The following is a 16,869-nucleotide window of genomic DNA, read 5'->3' as shown; positions in this document are numbered from 1 at the left end:
AGCTGGTTGGATTGTTGGATTGATGTTGAGTGGGAATGAAGGTGGCTAAGGTGACTTTCACAACATCCAGGATTGTTCTGTGTTCTTGGGATAGGCTAGAGATGGGGATGTAGATGAGGAAGGTGATGGTTCAGGGTGCTTGGCAGGGCCTTGAACAACTCTTGTGACAACCCTTTGGAGGGTTGGGTCAGGGAATGGTCTTGTTTTAGGCCAGGATATAATGGTACTGCAAGAAATATTGGACTGCTTTTCTCCCCAGAAGGGATAAATTAGTATCTTGTGCTTTTCCTAGACTTCCTGCCTCACGTGTGCTCTTCCAAATTTGCATTATGGCTGAAGTGGAGGGCCCTTAGGTTGAAGGGGAGGCTTGAGTGTCTCCTTGCTCTCGTGAAGAATACTATGGATTGCTGCTGGGCCTTGCAGTCAGGAAGGCTGACCTTGGTCAGCCATGGGTTGCTCTGGTGCTGGGCTGTCTGAAGGTCACCCAGTAGCATCTGGTGATGTCGGGGAAGAGATCTCTGGAGGCTGGTCCATTCAGGGAACCGGCTTACTCCGATCTGTCATCCTTGTGGTACACAGAACTTACGTTGCCATTCTTTGCTCAAGATTGCTCAGGTCGTTTCTTGACCACAAGTGGAAATCCGGGAATGGAAGTGCTCGGCTGGCTTGGCAGGTTTCCAGGCATTGCATGGACCTGCAGTGTCCTGCTCTTTGGTGGGCAGTAAGGATCTGATCAGAGTGCTGTGTGCCTTGGAGTGGTTCCTCAAAGGCCACCTTGGTGACCAGATGCTCCCCGACCCTTTGCTCTACCAGGGTGAGCCTACACAGGTGTGCAAGGGCTCAGATCTGCTGAGGCTGGACAACTCCAGTAGATCATCTGGATGCCCCAGCGTTGGGTCATGATGTATAGCGACGAGGGCAGAGAGGGAGGCTGGCTTCGCTTACCCAGTTGCCATCCTGGCTGCTGGCCTTCTATTTTTATTTAGAATAAAAAGGAGTAAAGTGATGGTTGTGACAGTGTGATTTAGGGAGTGGGTAAACATACTAAGGATGTGCAACTCCCCCAAAGCCTGGATCCTTGAATCCTGCTGGAAAGATGCTGAACTAATAATGTTGAGATTGTTCTGGAGGGTGAAAGAGTGTTCTGGAAAAGGGTGAAAGATACCCTTTTCCAAATGAGTATCAGAGTCTAGGCATCACAATCACCTGAATAGTTCCTGTGCCTCCAAACCAGAAATTCAGATTTAATGGGTCTGAGGCCCAAGAAAGGGTTCTGGTTTTCCAGGTGATTCTAATTTTCAGCCAGATTTGGGAACCTGCCCACCAGTTAAGATCCAGGGATGCTTCCTTATTTTCTCGAACGGACCTTGACCCTGAACCCTAACCATGGCCACATATTTGGTCTTCACTCCCCTTTATGCCCCTTTCCTAACGCTTGTCTTTCAGAGATGCTGCCCCTTGGCTTTGCCTCGGCCTAGATCAGGGCTGGCGGCTCCTCCCTTTTTTGGCCGTGGAGAAAAGGCGAGCTCCACCTGGGCGTTTTGATGGGCAGATATTCTGGAACACTTTCTCACAAGACTTGCTGCTTGAGGCTCGACCACATAGTAGATTCTGTCTGTAGAAATCCAGATCCTGAGATGCAGGCAGGACCGTCCTGTGATGGCACAGGAAAAAAAATCTGTTTACTCTCGTCTTAGACATCATGGAAGTTCTGGAAATACTGGAAGGCTCAGTGTTTCTACCCCCATGTTTCTTGGGTCCTGCAGACTCTGGTACAGTATTTGTTGCCCTGAGGATGTGAAAGGTGGGCGTTGCCAGGCAGCAGGCCTGAATTGGTGGCTTTTTTTTTTTTTTTTAACAGTTCAGGTCTTTTATTTTCTTTACACCTATCATGCCATGACTTCATAGGGAATGGGTTCCAACAGTTCAGGCTCCTTTCCACTGGTGCTCACGAAGTGTGCTTCCCTGGGTGGAGCAGGCTGGCGCTTCAGCTGAACCCAAGTCCCTTTCTCTTTGGCTTCCTTCTTTTTCTGATCATTTTCCTTCACCCGTTTCAGGAAGCTATCTCGGCTCTTAGGGTGCTTAATATGCTCAATACGCACATTAATTCTCTTGGCAAGAATCTTGCCCTTGTTTACAACAGTGCCAACAGCATGCTGGGTAACATTGTGGACTCTCCCAGTTTTGCCATGGGGACACTTGTGGGGCATTCCTTTTTGAACAGTGCCCATTCCCTTGATATCTACAATATCACCTTTCTTGTAGATTCGCATGTATGAGGCCAAAGGAACAACTCCATGTTTTCTAAAAGGCCTAGAGAACATGTAGTGGGTGCCCCTTCTCTTTCCCTTTGTGTTGGTCATTTTGGCGAATTACTGGAAGATGGCGGTTCCGACACAAAGGCTTGGTGGCATTGTTGATATGGGCACTTGGCAAGATCAACTTCCACGGGTGCACGTGTGGGGCTTGTGCCTCAGGTCTCTGCAGATGTTGGGTCAGGTGGCATAAGGTGGCCTAAGGTGATACAAAATCTGGACAAGACTCAATCGGAGGGAGGGACTGTTCGTATTGTTCGCCTTTACCCACACTGTCCCTGTCATTCCCTCCTTCCCTCGGTTCGGCCCCCGACTGCTCCACTCCCACCCCTGCTTTAGGCTTTCCTCAGGCCTCTGTCCGTGCTGGGAAGCATCTCTTCACCTCAGCTGCACTAGGAGCCCCTGCTCAGGGCTCCCACAGCACCTGTGCCTACCCAGATCTTTATGTTTACCCGTTGTTTTAGAAGTCTTTGAGTGTCTAGATCTTTTACCCAGACAGAGCCACTTAGGGGCAAGGACTGGGTCTGTTCATCTTTGTGTATCCATCACCTCGTGCACTGCCTGGCATATAATAGGGTTCAGTAAACATCTGCTGAGTGAATGAATCAATACATGCTTTGAGGGGACGATATAAATAACTCCCTCCACGACCTTATAGTTGAACATTGTTCATTTATTACAGTGTTGATACCTATACATAAGCTTATGGATAGCCTTGTATTCAAGATGCATATTAAAGGACATTTTTCTAGCATAAGGAGTGTTTCAGACAGTTTGGAACGTTAACTGAGCACTTTTGAAGTAGCGGATTTATGGTATTTGTGAGAACTATTTCTGTGCTTAAAGCAGTAATGTTTTATTGAAAATGTCACATTAGGAAACAAGCCCTTAGGGAACCTGATATAACTTACTCTTATATTCTTTGGCAAATGAAGGTATGGCAAGCATTTTAGTACAGAGTAGGTTGGATACTTCAACTGTAGTTCCTTGAATTGAGTATCTAGCTTGGAGGGAAACACACACATACGTGTGTGTGTGTGTGTGTGTGTATGTATACACATAAAATTTGCTTTTTGCTTTGTAATATAAGATTACTGTGCAATGGGGCATAGCAAAAGAGTCTTGGATTGGACCTAGGTTCTAAAGGCAGAGCAAATGCTAACTGTGGGAGTGGGTAAGTTAGTTTTCTGCTTACACTTGTATGAAATGGGAGTGTTGTTCTTGTTCAGGGGTGCAAATGTCTACAGGAGTGAGGTTGCTAACTTTGGTTGCTATATGTGCTGTACCATTTTTTTTTTCCTCTTAGACCTCAGCCCCTTTTTTGTGTTCCTACTTTTGTTAGAATCAGAGGTAGAAGGAAATATTTCTGTACCCCGAACAAAATAACGCAAGGACAATGATCGCCACAGCTTTTCTCTGTGACGATAGGGAGTGGTAGGGACTGCGGCGTATTGGAATAGCCAAGCCTGCCTGTGAAGGGCAGCTGCTACTTAGCACCAGCTGATCATTTCCAGACATGAACATGGGCTATTTTGACAGATCCTCTTTTTTTTTTTTTTTTTAAAGAGAAGCCCGAAGTCTGGGTTTTTATGTGACATCTCTGATTTTTAAGTTTTGGCTCAAATTTCTAGGCATATCCTGCAGCTTCATATAATATCTCTGTAGGCTAGATGTGACCCACTCGACATCCGTTATAAATGATCTCTAGAGCTTCTTTCTGTCCAAGATCCATTGATTCTAATGGGGACCATTTCAACCAGTGAACTGAAGGTTCTGCTTCTACTAGGCGAAGTCAGGGTAAGAAGGAAGTGGGGCTGGAAGATGAGGAGGGAGGCTTTGAGTCTAAACAGGGTGCCTGGCAATTGGTATTTGGATGGCCTCCTTGGAGAGAGGCCACAGGATGCCCGATTCACAGCAGATGCCTTGTATGTTTGTCATTGCAGGAGTGGCATTTATTGGAAGAGTTTGTGAGACCTTCTCTCTGTCCACAGCTCCAGGACCAATGCGTCTTTCCAGCACCTTAAACCACTGGTGAATATGTATGTGTGTGTGTGTTTTTTTCCTGCTGCTGCAGTGAAGGGACATGTTTTCAGTGAACTGTAGAATGTGATTTTCAGAGAACCACACTGTCCTGTCTATTAGAGAGGGAAGGACACTGGGATGGGCCTATAGGCATATCTGGGTTCTAGTACCTACTTCGCTGCTGCTTGTGGGATCTTAGGTGCATTGTTTGGCTTTGCTGGGCCCCCAGACAGAGAAATGAATCCTGCCCTGCTGAAAGCTTATATGAGAATGCTTCCAAGGGAATAAAATGCTGAGCAAATACAGATTAATCTATTTGGCTCTGAGATGTAGAGCTGGGCAATTCTGTGCTAACAATGAGATGTGAATACATAGGTTGGAAACATGGATTTTAAATACCGATTTGGAGTCCTCCAGAGTGGTTCTTCAAGAGATTTGCATTTTCCTTTTTTTCCTTCCTACCAGTCCAGCTACCATTTTTTTAGAAAGATAAATTAACCATGTTTCACAATTACCTTCATTTTTATTTGCGATCAGATGATTTCACAGTTAACAAATGTTCTTCCTTTTTGCCCCCGAAAGAAACTTAATTTCTCATCATAGCAGGTAAATGTCTTGCATCTGTGGCAGTTGAAAGAGGCAAAAATATGTCCTTAACACCAGTGTGTTCCAGTGCTGACAGCACTTTGAGGCGTGCTAGCTAGTTGATGGTGAAGGTCTCACGTGAGTACTGAGGGCAGGACACTGAGCCAGGGAGGCAGTATGACCCGTGCGTCTCGAGTCCAGCCACCCTTTGTTGAGAGAAGCTGGCTTGCTTGCTGCTGACTGCCTGGTCCGCTCCCCACGTGGACCAGGTGTTCTTACGACCCAGTGAGATGCGTACCCGTGGCATGGCCACCTGGGGAGCTTGCAGGGTGCCTTGGTGGGCAGAAAGGAAGGGCAGTTAGTCAGGCCCAGGGTTAGGGACCCAACTCAGGTATGGGAGGCTGACTGTCCCCACTGCTGTGCCTAAAGGGACACAGCAGACATTCTGGGTCCCTCAGTCAGAGACCCATCTGTTAGGAAGAACTCTGTGGGTGGGAGTCCTCAGGGAAGCAGATGGTCTCAGGCAGATGGGATGCTTCAGCCATTTGGTAAATACGTATGAATGCCTACCCTGTGCCAAGGCACTGCTCTGGGCACTGGGGACCCGGTGGTCACAGACAGACTGGAGCTTAGATTCAAGTGGGGTGACAAGCAAGAATGTGACCTCCATGAGGGCAGGGATCTTTGCTTATTCACTGCTGTCTTCTCAGCTCCTAGAAGAGCACCTTGAACATAAACATGGTTAGTGCTCACTAAATACTGTTTTGTGAATGAAGGAAATAACTAAGTAGACAATATAATTTCAAGTGATAATAAGTGCTATAAAAAGAGTGAGGGGTTCTTTTTTTTTTTTTTTTTTTTTTTTTGCGGTACGTGGGCCTCTCACTGTTGTAGCCTCTCCCGTTGCGGAGCACAGGCTCCGGACGTGCAGGCTCAGCGGCCATGGCTCGCGGGCCCAGCCGCTCCGCGGCATGTGGGATCTTCCCGGACCGGGGCACGAACCCGCGTCCCCTGCATTGGCAGGCTGACCCTCAACCACTGTGCCACCAGAGAAGCCCTGAGGGGTTCTTTTTGAAAGAGGTCTGAGAAGGTGTGTGTGTGTGAGGGGAGTGGGTAGAAATTTTGTGCAGAGATCTGGGTGGAGTGCAGGAATCTGGGGGGAAGTGGTTAGCAGAGGGAACAGCAAGTGAAAAGAAAGGCCTTGGTGTAGGCTGAGCTTGGCGTGATAGAGGGACAGGAAGGCAGCCAGTTTGGCTGGCCTTGAATGGGGGCTTGTTATGGGGAGAGTGATATGAAATGAGATCAGTGGTAGGTGGGAGCCAGATCTTGTAGGTATGATAGGAGTTTAGATTTACTCCAAAACCCAGAGTGTGATTGGATACCTTTTGAGAAGTTTGAGTAGAATAGTATGATCTTCTTTGAGCTTTGAAATTATTTCTCTGGGTCCTGAATGGAGAATAGACTTTGGGGGCAAGAATAGAATCAGTGTGACCTGTAGGAGGCCCTTCCGGCCTAGGCTAGAGATAAGGGCGTAGCTTGGATTAGCGTGGTGGTTATAAAATGATGTGAACTGGTCAAGCTCGGGGTATATTTTGAAGGCAGAGCCTGCTGAGTTGGGTGTGTGTTTTGAGCAAAAATAAAAGCCAAGAATAAGCCCAGTGTTTTTGACTGGGTGAATATAATGATGCTATTTACTGAGATGGGGACCAAAGAGGAAAGTTTGGGGAGGATCCTGAGAGTTCTGTTTGGGCATATGAAGTTTGAGATTCCCATTCGATTTTCTTAGATTTAGAGTTGGCTGGAGCTGGAAATGGTACCTTTGAGCATCATTAGCACGTAGATGGTATTTGAAGCTATGAGACTGGATGCAATCACTGAGGGAGAGAAGGGAGGAATAGGTAGGATTTGGACATAGAAAAGAAAGGCAAAGAGTGGATTTTCCATATAAAATCCCTACTAAGAAGTAAATGAAGACACATGCTAATGAATAAGGGATAATTTCATGTAATGTAAATATAAATTATTCAAGTTAGATGATATGACAGTAGTAATAAATCCTCACCTTATGTTAAAAAAAAAAAAGGAAATACTGTGACTCCCTCAAATCATGAATATTAGTTTTAGAATTGCATGATTTAAAATCTGGCCAGCTGAGTGAATTATAAACTGCATTTATGCATTTGGCACATGGCTGTCTTTGGCTGGCAAGCAGAACAGTCCACCATTCTTTGCCAATAATAGCCTGTAAGCTACTCTGTTCTTTATCTGTACTAGAACTTCTACAAGCCATTTTGATGAAGTTTAATTCACTGTTAATACATTACAGATCTTTTTCATTCTATGATCATATTCAAAAGTTCATTAAGTGAAGGTTCACTGAGTGGAAAGCAATGCCCGAAAATCAGTAATTTTGCGGTGAAAGTTGTGATGTAATTTTATGAAAAGGCCACACAGTCACCGTGGTTTGCAGGACCACAATTTAGGAAACATTTTGGATAACTTTGAAGTACGAAAGATAAACGTTACAAGATAATAAGGCTGCAAAAATAGACCTGATGATGGTTGAAGTGATGGTTGTAGTAGACTTAGGTGTTTCAGGACCACCCATACCCCTTAACCATCATCCATTGATATGAGAAAATCATATTTTTTTTAACATACACATTTTCATCTCTGTGGGCTTCTGGCACAAAATACAGCTCTCCTGTATTAGTTTTGTCCAATTCCCAGAGAAATTGCCCCACTGAGCTTCCAGCATATTCTCACTGGGCTCTTTGATTTTTGCGTTTTCAGGTTACCTGGGAAGTCTCTTTAGTCGGGGTATCTCCAGCCCCCATAGACACTTTTGTCCCCTTCCCACAGTTACCAACTCAGCGCCTGCCGGCCTCCTCCCTCTTGCTGGGCTTCGGGGCCCACCATCTCTGACTACCCTGTGAGCCTCAGGTTAGCCTCCCCAAAGACTTTTGAATATCCTCAAGATTCTTTTCTTTGTAAACATTTCCACTTTTTCTCCAGGCTTGTGGTTTTTGTTTTGTTTTGTTTTTTTCTTCAGGCCGTTTGTGGAAATGACAAAAGAACGGGAAAGCAGTGCAGCTGTTGAGGGCAGTGGGACAAGCAGCTTCCTAAAATGTGCTGTTTCAAGTTGCGTGGGCCACGGGCAGCCCCAGCTTGCTTTTCCATGTATCTCAAGACCCTTGTGTTTCGGTGAAAATATTCTCAGTGAGACTTCTGGAGCATCTAATCTCTGGAAAATGAGCTCTGATGGTGTAGCATTCTATGTCTGAAGCCATTAATTTATGGCAAAGTGAAGGTTTCAGTGGAATGTTCATGACGATTGACACCAACCCTAGTTTCCTTTGTCATCTTAGAGTGGAACCTAAACAAGATTAAAAAGAATGAAACTGACTGGCAGTAATAGTAGGGAGGATTTCTCCTGTTTCCTTTTTAGTAAGTGATTTCAGGAATGAGAAAAAAAAATTTGGTACCTTCCCATGCCCCTGGAGACTTAAGGGTGGTGGAGCTTTTTTAAATTTTTTATTTTTTATTTTTTTGCGGTATGCGGGCCTCTCACTGCTGTGGCCTCTCCCGTTGCGGAGCACAGGCTCCGGACGCACAGGCTCAGCAGCCATGGCTCACGGGCCCAGCCGCTCCGCGGCATGTGGGATCCTTCCGGACCGGGGCACAAACCCGTGTCCCCTGCATCGGCAGACAGACTCTCAACCACTGCGGGTGGAGCTTTTTTTAAAAAAATTTTTTGAATTTTATTTAATTTTTTTGTACAGCAGGTTCTTATTAGTTATCCATTTTACACATATTAGTGTATATATGTCAATCCCAATCTCCCAATTCATCACAAGGGGTGGTGGGACTTTTTAAAAAATGGTAGAATCTTCTTAAGTTAAAAAAAAAAGGCCAGGTATGTAGAATAGTGCTTCATTGCTCCTGTGCATGTGGACCATCTCAGGAGGAGCTGCTGGAGATAAGTAACCTTGGGGGGAGGCGGGAGGGAGTGGTATAGGAAGAAAACTTAGTTTTCACTCTATACCATTTTGTCCTTCTAAATTTTTTTGTATCATGTTTATGTATTACCTTTAAAAAGGTTAATAGTGCCCCATCTAGGTGTAATAAATGATCTCGAAAAATTTTAAGTTCCTTCACTACTTGGTTTTATCGTTACTCTTGCTCGTAGTGTATGTCAACCAAGGTCACTGCCTGTTCAGTCTCCATTGTCTTTATTCTGAGGCTTCAGGTACATCAGCAACTTGGGACTAGGCTTTGGTAAGAAATTTTCCTTTTATAGGTTCTTCTGGCTGATCTAAGGATTAAATTGACATGAGACAGATTAACAGGAGAAAACCAAACAAAAGTGTAACAACATGTATACATGGTAGAGAGCCAGGAAAACTGAGTAACTCCCCCAAGTGACCAACTCCTTTGCTTTCAATACCATCCTCAGCTAAAGATAAAAGAGGATGAGCGTCAGTTATGGGAGGTGGCCAGGAAAAGCACTGTAAGCCAGGGTAAGGTTGTTATGTAGATTAGTCATCTTCTCCATTGTTAAGGGTTTCTAGAGATCAGATCATCCTCCTCTTCCTGGTATAGCCATGGAGACACCCTTACAAATGAAGATTTCCCTGATAAATGTTTCTTCCAAAAGGGTAACTATGATTTGGTTTTCAGAATTTTTCCCATGTCTGCTATTTCTTAGAAACTGTAACCAGTTTAAAATAATATGTCAAAGAGACATGTTTTGGGTGGCAAATTCTGTTCTCCTACAGCCTCTTTAACTTGAGTTTCTCATTTTTGCGTGTTACGGAAATGTCAGGCCAATTTCATTCCCCCTTCCCTTCTTTCAAAAAGGATTTAAGGTTGTTTCTGGCCAACATTTTATTCAGCTACTTTAGGCAAATGTGGATTCAAATGAGGTGTAGTTGGCATGAGCTGAGCCACAAATTACGTCTGTTTCAACTGGCCATCTCCCTGCTGCCCTTTAGCGCGGTCTTGTTTGCACTGTGGAGCAGGCCATGGGATTTGGAATCCGTTGTGGTTGATAGTTCCTAACCCCAGAGTTCAGTCAAATTAAAGTGATCATCCCAAATTCATTTTCCTTATCTTAAGAATCTCAGCTACTGTCAGAAAATGTTCAAAATGGAATTTGCATAAAGTGAAGGCTAGAATTCAATGTCTAGAACCAATGTGCTGGTCACCACACTGTTTGGAGTGTGTGCTGTTTGGGTGTCAGTTTCTACAGGGCTTATTGCCTAAAAGTATCCCCCTGGGCTGCCATATTGGTTTGTGTTACCAGAGGTTCTATAATGTTTCTTTCTGGCCAACATTTTTGTGTCCTACAAAGACATGACATCCGTTCCATGCAGCACCGACATTTCTTATTATTTGATGTTTCTCCAAGAGATTTACACATTTGATTTTATACTTTTAAAACAAACAGGAAGCTCTATCACATTTGCCAGCCAACCATGTGTAAAAACAAGATACTTTCTCCTTTTCTATCTAGTCACTACAAATAGTGAGATACATTTTTTGCCCCCCCCCGCCCCCCAGTTTGGGGAAGTAAATGTTAGACTGTGCTTGGGGATGCCACTAAAACAAGGCTATCAGCAATCATTCTGATTGCTCCACTAATTTAGGCTAGGCACCACCTGATACGTACTTCACAACAGTGCCCCTCGTCCTGCAGTCTCCTTATCAACACAGAGGTGACTCACTTTGTTTTCCTCACTCAAAGAGATTTTCTCTGGTCTGCTGATTAAGGCAGTGATTAAATTAAAAAATGGTTCCTGCAGAGGTATGCTTGAAAAAAACGACTGCATTGTTTATGCTTGAACTTGCACAATTGAACTTTCACTATTATAATCAGGTGTTGGTTCCTAGACATTTTGGGCGGGGCGGGGGGGGGGCGGGGGAGGGTCAAGAAACCCTTTAAGGTGCATATGCAGCTACATAATTTGCATAGATAATACTTTTACATTTTCAGGAGGTGACATTCCCCTACCCAGTTATCATGCCTTCTAACTTAGTCACAGAAACCATTAGCATACCATTATAAAAGCAGCTGCGTCTGGATAGCTCTGGGTGGCATTTCTGATTAGACAAAATGTTTAGGGAAAATTGCTATGCCTAGGGCAGCCTAACTTCAATGAAATTTGCAACTTCTGGAATTGTCCCATCAAATGTCCCAGACTCAAAAGCTGGACATACTCTTATATGAATTGCTATTGTTTTAAAAAAAAAGGAAGTAGAGGTACCTTTACCCTTCTTGCTTTCTAACAGCTAATTTCAACTATTTTCTCAAATTTATGTATTCCCCCATCCTCCTTCCTCTTGGGCAAGAGAAAAGTTATTTTAGGGGAATATAGGTTTAAAAAAGAGTATATAGAGATCAACCTTTATTTTCCAATAAATTAGTGTTTCTAGATGAATTTGCTCCCTGAATTAATCATGTTTATATAGCATTTTGTCCTTCAAACTAGCTGCCCATAAAACACCACTGTTTTAAAAGTTTTTGAAGTAAGTGGCCAGAATTTTCAAAGTCGGGAAGTTTCACGTGATTTGATTTCTAGCTGCTCTTGAGAATTAGAATATCTAGCAGTGTTGGGCCATATTCTTGCATGGAATAGCGTGGCCTGGAGTGGAACAGCCCTGAATCCCATCGTGTGGGAGTATATGAGTACCAATTTGCTGCAGTTCCACACCATCATTTGTTATCTGGTTGGCCTTCTCAGCCTATTGGTTTTGTAACCCCTGGCTTTCAGTGTCAGTTTAAAATCTTATCTTGACAAATCAAGGGATCTTGAGGTTCAGCAAAACATCATTTTTGTATCCTCCCCCCCTTTTTAAAAATAAATTCATTTATTTATTTTTGGCTGCGTTCGGTCTTCGTTGCTGCGCGCGGGCTTTCTCTAGCTGTGGCAAGCTGTGGCTACTCTTTGTTGCAGTGCACGGGCTTCTCATTGCAGTGGCTTCTTGTTGTGGCGCACGGGCTTAGTTGCTCCACGGCATGTGGGATCTTCCCAGACCAGGGCTCGTACCCGTGTCCCCTGCATTGGCAGGCAGATTCTTAACCACTGCGCCACCAGGGAGGCCCATTGGTATCCCCCTTTTAAAATAATGGAAACTGCATTTAAAATGATAGAAAAACAGTTGGCTGTGGAGTGAAACAATTTTTTTTTCCTTAAAGAGATTTGTGCATTTTTAAGCAAGAGGGGAAGGAAAGAAAGCAATAATGTAATTTGTTTAGTATTCTTTACAGTTATCATATCATTATATTAGTTTTGAAACATATCGTGTACTCTGTATAATGTGGTTTGCTCATAAAATTATCATGTTGGAAACATTTATACAAATCTACTAATCACATTTGCTCTTAAATTGTTCCAGTTTTTTTTTCTTCTTCTTCTTTCAAACAGAACTGAACTACTGAATTTGAAGGAGCTTGAACATTTCTTAATCTCCCTTTTTACAGTAAGCAGACAAAAATATAAAGCAGGATTATTAGTTTTTTGGGGCCCTGGTACCTTCCAAAGTATTCAGTAGATTATAGGCAAGGAGCTTCATACAAACAGAAGCCAACAAACCATCCTCAAACTTTAATAACTGTGTGAATTAATCTAAATCATTCCCCTTTTACGAGCTACTGTGATCAGTTTGATTCTAATAACACCCTTTTCCTCCTAAAATCATTCTTGTAAACTTCCGAAAACTAAACTCTAGCCAGAATGGAGACAGCCTCTTGATCCTTTTTCATTTTTAGCTGCTTGGCTTTAGGGTGAAAGATCATCAGAGACTCTTGGTTTACTGGACTGACTAAAGAGGAGACGGGAGCTCTCACTCTGGCCACCTGCTGGGCCCTGAATTGCCACCTACCCTAGGACAACCCACCCTCCTTGGGCTTCGTTTGTTTCTTATGTAGAATGAGATCATGTTTGGGTTTCACTCAAACTCCTAACAGTCAAGAATTCTGTTCTGTCACATGCTCTGCCCACTCAGAGCTGTGCATGAGTTCCGGGAAACTTTGGCGTACCGACTACGTAACCAGTTCTGTGGGGCTGGAAGAGCAGCATCTCAATGGGAAACTGCTAGGTGGCATTTCGGGGGGCTCCAACGAGCTCCGATTCTTTATGACTCAGTGCAGAAAGAATTCAGCCAGAGGCAGAGTGGTAGATAAGAAGTGATTTCTTAGAATAGGATGCTTGTGAGATTTACAAGCGGGTGGACAAGAGGGTGCCACGCCCCAAGAACTTAGTGGGCTACAGTTTTATAATCAAAGGAAAAGTGGGGAGGGGGAAAAGACCACCTTCTTCCTCATTCTTCAGTAGACGTCACGCTTCCATCATCAGCTCCTCCTGCAGGTTGGGCAGGGGAGTTTTCTTGTCTCTACATGGTCAAGCTCGGACTGTCATGGCACTATGGAAAAATTATTTCAGGTCTCAGTACAATGAGGGTCTTTCACTTTGAAATGTCACCTTCCATAAATTATTGTTTTTTATGTGTGCAGCCAACATGTCCTGGGGTCATTAACTTACTGAGCTCTCTGGGCAGGATGTGGGTCTCTTGCCACCATTGTTTTATTGTTTGGGAGCATGTCTTGTGCTTCAGTTGCATGGTTTTATTGCTAAGCAAGCCTGCTTTCTTGAGTGATCATTAACTTACAGGGGTCTCCCGTGGTTTTTTCTACTTACAATCCCCTAGTGGGATTAACTGGTTTTTTAAAAAATATTTTGTGGCAAGTAGGATCTTTTTTTTTTTTAATTAATTATTTTTGGCTGCGTTGGGTCTTCGCTGCTGTGCGTGGGCTTTCTCTAGTTGCAGTGAGCGGGGGCTACTCTTCATTGTGGTGCTCAGGCTTCTCACAGTGGTGGCTTCTCTTGTTGCGGAGCACAGGCTCTAGGCGCGCGGGCTTCAGTAGTTGTGGCTCACGGGCTCTAGAGCACAGGCTCAGTAGTTGTGATGCACGGGCTTAGTTGCTCCGTGGCATGTGGGATCTTCCCGGACGAGGGCTTGAACCCGTGTCCCCTGCAGTGGCAGGTGGATTCTTAACCACTGCACCACCAGGGAAGTCCCGGCAAGTGGGATCTTCGTTGTGGAATGTGGGATCTTTTAGTTGCAGCATGCATGTGGAATCTAGTTCCCTGATCAGGGATAGCACCGGGCCCCCTGCATTGGAGTCTTAACCACTGGACTACTAGGGAAGTTCCGGGAATAACTATTTAATCACCTACTTTGTCCCTTTACTCTGTCCCTATCAAATGGAGGAGGGTTTCTAATGCCATTTCTTCCTCGTAGTTACCTGGAATAAACATGAGAGAACTAAGTGTAAGGAGTTGTGTACTCAGGAGCTCATGGCGTTGCCCTGACCTTGCAGCACTGTGGGAAAGCTCTCTAGCTGTGTTTAGTAGATGGTGTGGAGGTGATCTGGGCAGAAGTATTTATCTTCCTGGCATTCTGTAGCACACTTCAGTTGCTCGGTACTCCCAGTCTATAAGCTGACCCCTGTTCACTGGTCAGACTACCCGACACTCGAATTTATCAAACTTAGGTGATACGTTTCCTTTATTTCTTGGTATCAGGTCCAACACCAGTTGCAGACCGTCTCTTGTCCATTATGAGTCAAAATTGTTGACCAGAGCAAAAAATAAATAAATGGCAGGCAGAGAAGTGCTGGCAGAGTAAACAATACACATTGTAGAACATGTCACCATGGGGCGGTGCCCTGGGTGTTTTGCTTGGGGCTGTGTCCTCTGAGACTGTGTTGTGCTGCTCTCCTTTGGCTGAGAACTTATACTGGCGCTGAGAGCATGGAAAAATAAATAACTACACACACGGTGCAGTATAACATACATGCAGTATATGGAACCTATTGAGTATGCATTTTATATTAAATATATTGTGTTTTGGGGAAATTTATTTCAGAAATAAAAGGCACTAAAATGTTTCAGTGCTGCTTAGGTTGGCATTAAATGGACTGTGTGTAGAGGAACAAAGCAGGGACCAGAGACTAGGCTCGTGAAGGCCTTGCCATTGTGTTATAGAAAAGGCCTATAGAAAAGGTCTTTTTGGCAGACTCCTAGGCTGCATTCTTGGTTCACATGCCTGAAGATACTATGTATTTGCAACTCAGAATCAAAGTCTGTTTACCTGTTTCTTCAAAAAACAGTTATGGAGTACCTAATAGTATTTACGTAATGCCTTTTGGTGTGCAGGGTACATACATTCACCTCATCCCACTGAAGTGTGCTGTTTCAGAGGCCAGTCAGATGCATGGGCAACAGCCTGTATGGGTGGATGACTGGTTTCTGTTTCTTTTTAATTTCTTTTGTACGCATGAGCAGAGATCCCCACAGCTTGGCCTGGGCTGTGTAGGAAGGAGCTTGGGACAGGTGGCCAGAAGGATTGCTGCAGGAGCAGTGCTTGGACAGGCATTCCCAGGAACGGAGGAGGTGGGGGTCATCAACTGAGCATGAGCGGGGTAGGTGGGATGCAGCCGTGGCTCTGCGGAAGATGGAAACTATTTGGAACAGCTGTCATGGGTTGGGCACTAGGGGCCAAGTAGGAGTTGAAAGCAAGGCCTGCTGAGTGACTGCGAAGAAGCCTGTGTGTAAAACAGGTGTGGTTTGGCCGTGTGACTCAGGGAAACAGGGAACTGCTGGGGGGCAGGGGTTGGGTGGTTGCTTGATGGCTGACCCAGTGTTGGCCTAGGGAGATGTTAGGGTGAACAGCAGGGGACTGGGGGGAGCCTGGGGCTGCTGACAAGAGCTCTTCTTAGTATGGCTTATAAGGCCCTTTATCTCTGAACTCCTCCCATCGTGTGTGCCCTATTGGGCCATTCCTGTGTGCTTTTGCACATATTATTCCTTCTGCCCTTTCCTATGGCCTAATGACCTACTTCAGGTGCTGGCCTGGGCATCACTTCTGGGAAGCTGTTCCTGATTGCCCTCTTCCTCTGCTGGGTCAGCTGACCCTTCACCCTGTCCACACATCTCTCCCCCTGTACTGCAGAAGCTTGTTTACAGGCTGCTGGCATAACGTGGGTTGGAAGGTTCCTTGAGTGCAAACTGTTCTAGTACCCAGCAGAGCACCTGACATACAGAAGGTGTTCAATAGAAGGGGCATGACTGCTTTGCTGCAGCATTTAGTAGTGTAACAGAATGTTATAACTGGAAGAAAACTGAGGGCAGCTAGTCCAACTCATTCATTTTACTTTATTATATATATATTCTTTTCCATTATGGTTTATCATAGGATATTGAATATAGTTCCCTGTGCCATACAGTAGGACCTTGCTATTTTTTCATCCTGTATATACTAGTTTGCATCTGCTAATCCCAGACTCCCAATCCTTCCCTCCCCCTTGGCAACCACAAATCTGTTCTCTCTGTCTGTGAGTCTGTTTCTGTTTTGTAGATATGTTCATTTGTGTCATATTTTAGATTCCACATATAAGTGATATCATATATTTGTCTTTCTGACTTACTTCACTTAGTATGATAATCTCTATATCCATTCATATTGCTGCAAATGGCATTATTTCATTCTTTTTTGTGGCTGAGTAATATTTCTTTGTATATATATACCATATCTTTTCTTTTTTTTAACATCTTTATTGGAGTATAATTGCTTTACAATGTTGTGTTAGTTTCTGCTGTATAACAAAGTGAATCAGCTATGTGTATACATATATCCCCACATCCCTTCCCTCATGCATCTCCCTCCCACCCTTACCATATCTTCTTTATCCACTTATGTGCTGATGGACATTCAGGTTATTTCCATGTCTTGGCTCTTGTAAATCAAATCCTTCATTTTATAGTTCACAGAGAACTAAAACTCAGAGAGGTTGAGTGGCTGATCTGATGTCACACAGCTTTGCTCAGGGCAGAGCCAGGACTGAGTCGCCTCCTCTGACTCCAAATGCCACGTTCTTTTCACT

General features: G+C 44.4%; 2 protein-coding genes across 2 annotated transcripts in view; one reads left to right on the top strand and one right to left on the bottom strand.

Moving 5' to 3' along the window:
- The window catches only part of SORBS1 (sorbin and SH3 domain containing 1), a 237,035-nt gene that overhangs the window by 62,940 nt on the left and 157,226 nt on the right, over positions 1-16,869 (top strand). The window contains exon 2 of the mRNA XM_060125606.1: positions 4,259-4,346. The gene's annotated coding sequence lies outside the window, so the exon portion shown is untranslated. The remainder of the gene's footprint in view (positions 1-4,258; positions 4,347-16,869) is intronic.
- LOC132507138 (large ribosomal subunit protein eL21-like) lies at positions 1,890-2,387 on the bottom strand. The gene has a single exon (XM_060126206.1). It carries the CDS (start codon positions 2,361-2,363, stop codon positions 1,890-1,892), a length of 474 nt encoding a protein of 157 aa, XP_059982189.1. The 5' UTR covers positions 2,364-2,387.

The sequence above is a fragment of the Lagenorhynchus albirostris genome, chromosome 16 (genome assembly GCF_949774975.1).
Source record: "Lagenorhynchus albirostris chromosome 16, mLagAlb1.1, whole genome shotgun sequence".
NCBI classification, from domain to species: Eukaryota; Metazoa; Chordata; class Mammalia; order Artiodactyla; family Delphinidae; genus Lagenorhynchus; species Lagenorhynchus albirostris.
This window is presented reverse-complemented; position numbering and strand designations above follow the sequence as displayed.

What these genes read in the sequence shown, in the direction of transcription:
- LOC132507138 (XM_060126206.1), bottom strand. Translation starts at nt 2,363, where the DNA reads ATGACCAACACAAAGGGAAAGAGAAGGGGCACCCACTACATGTTCTCT.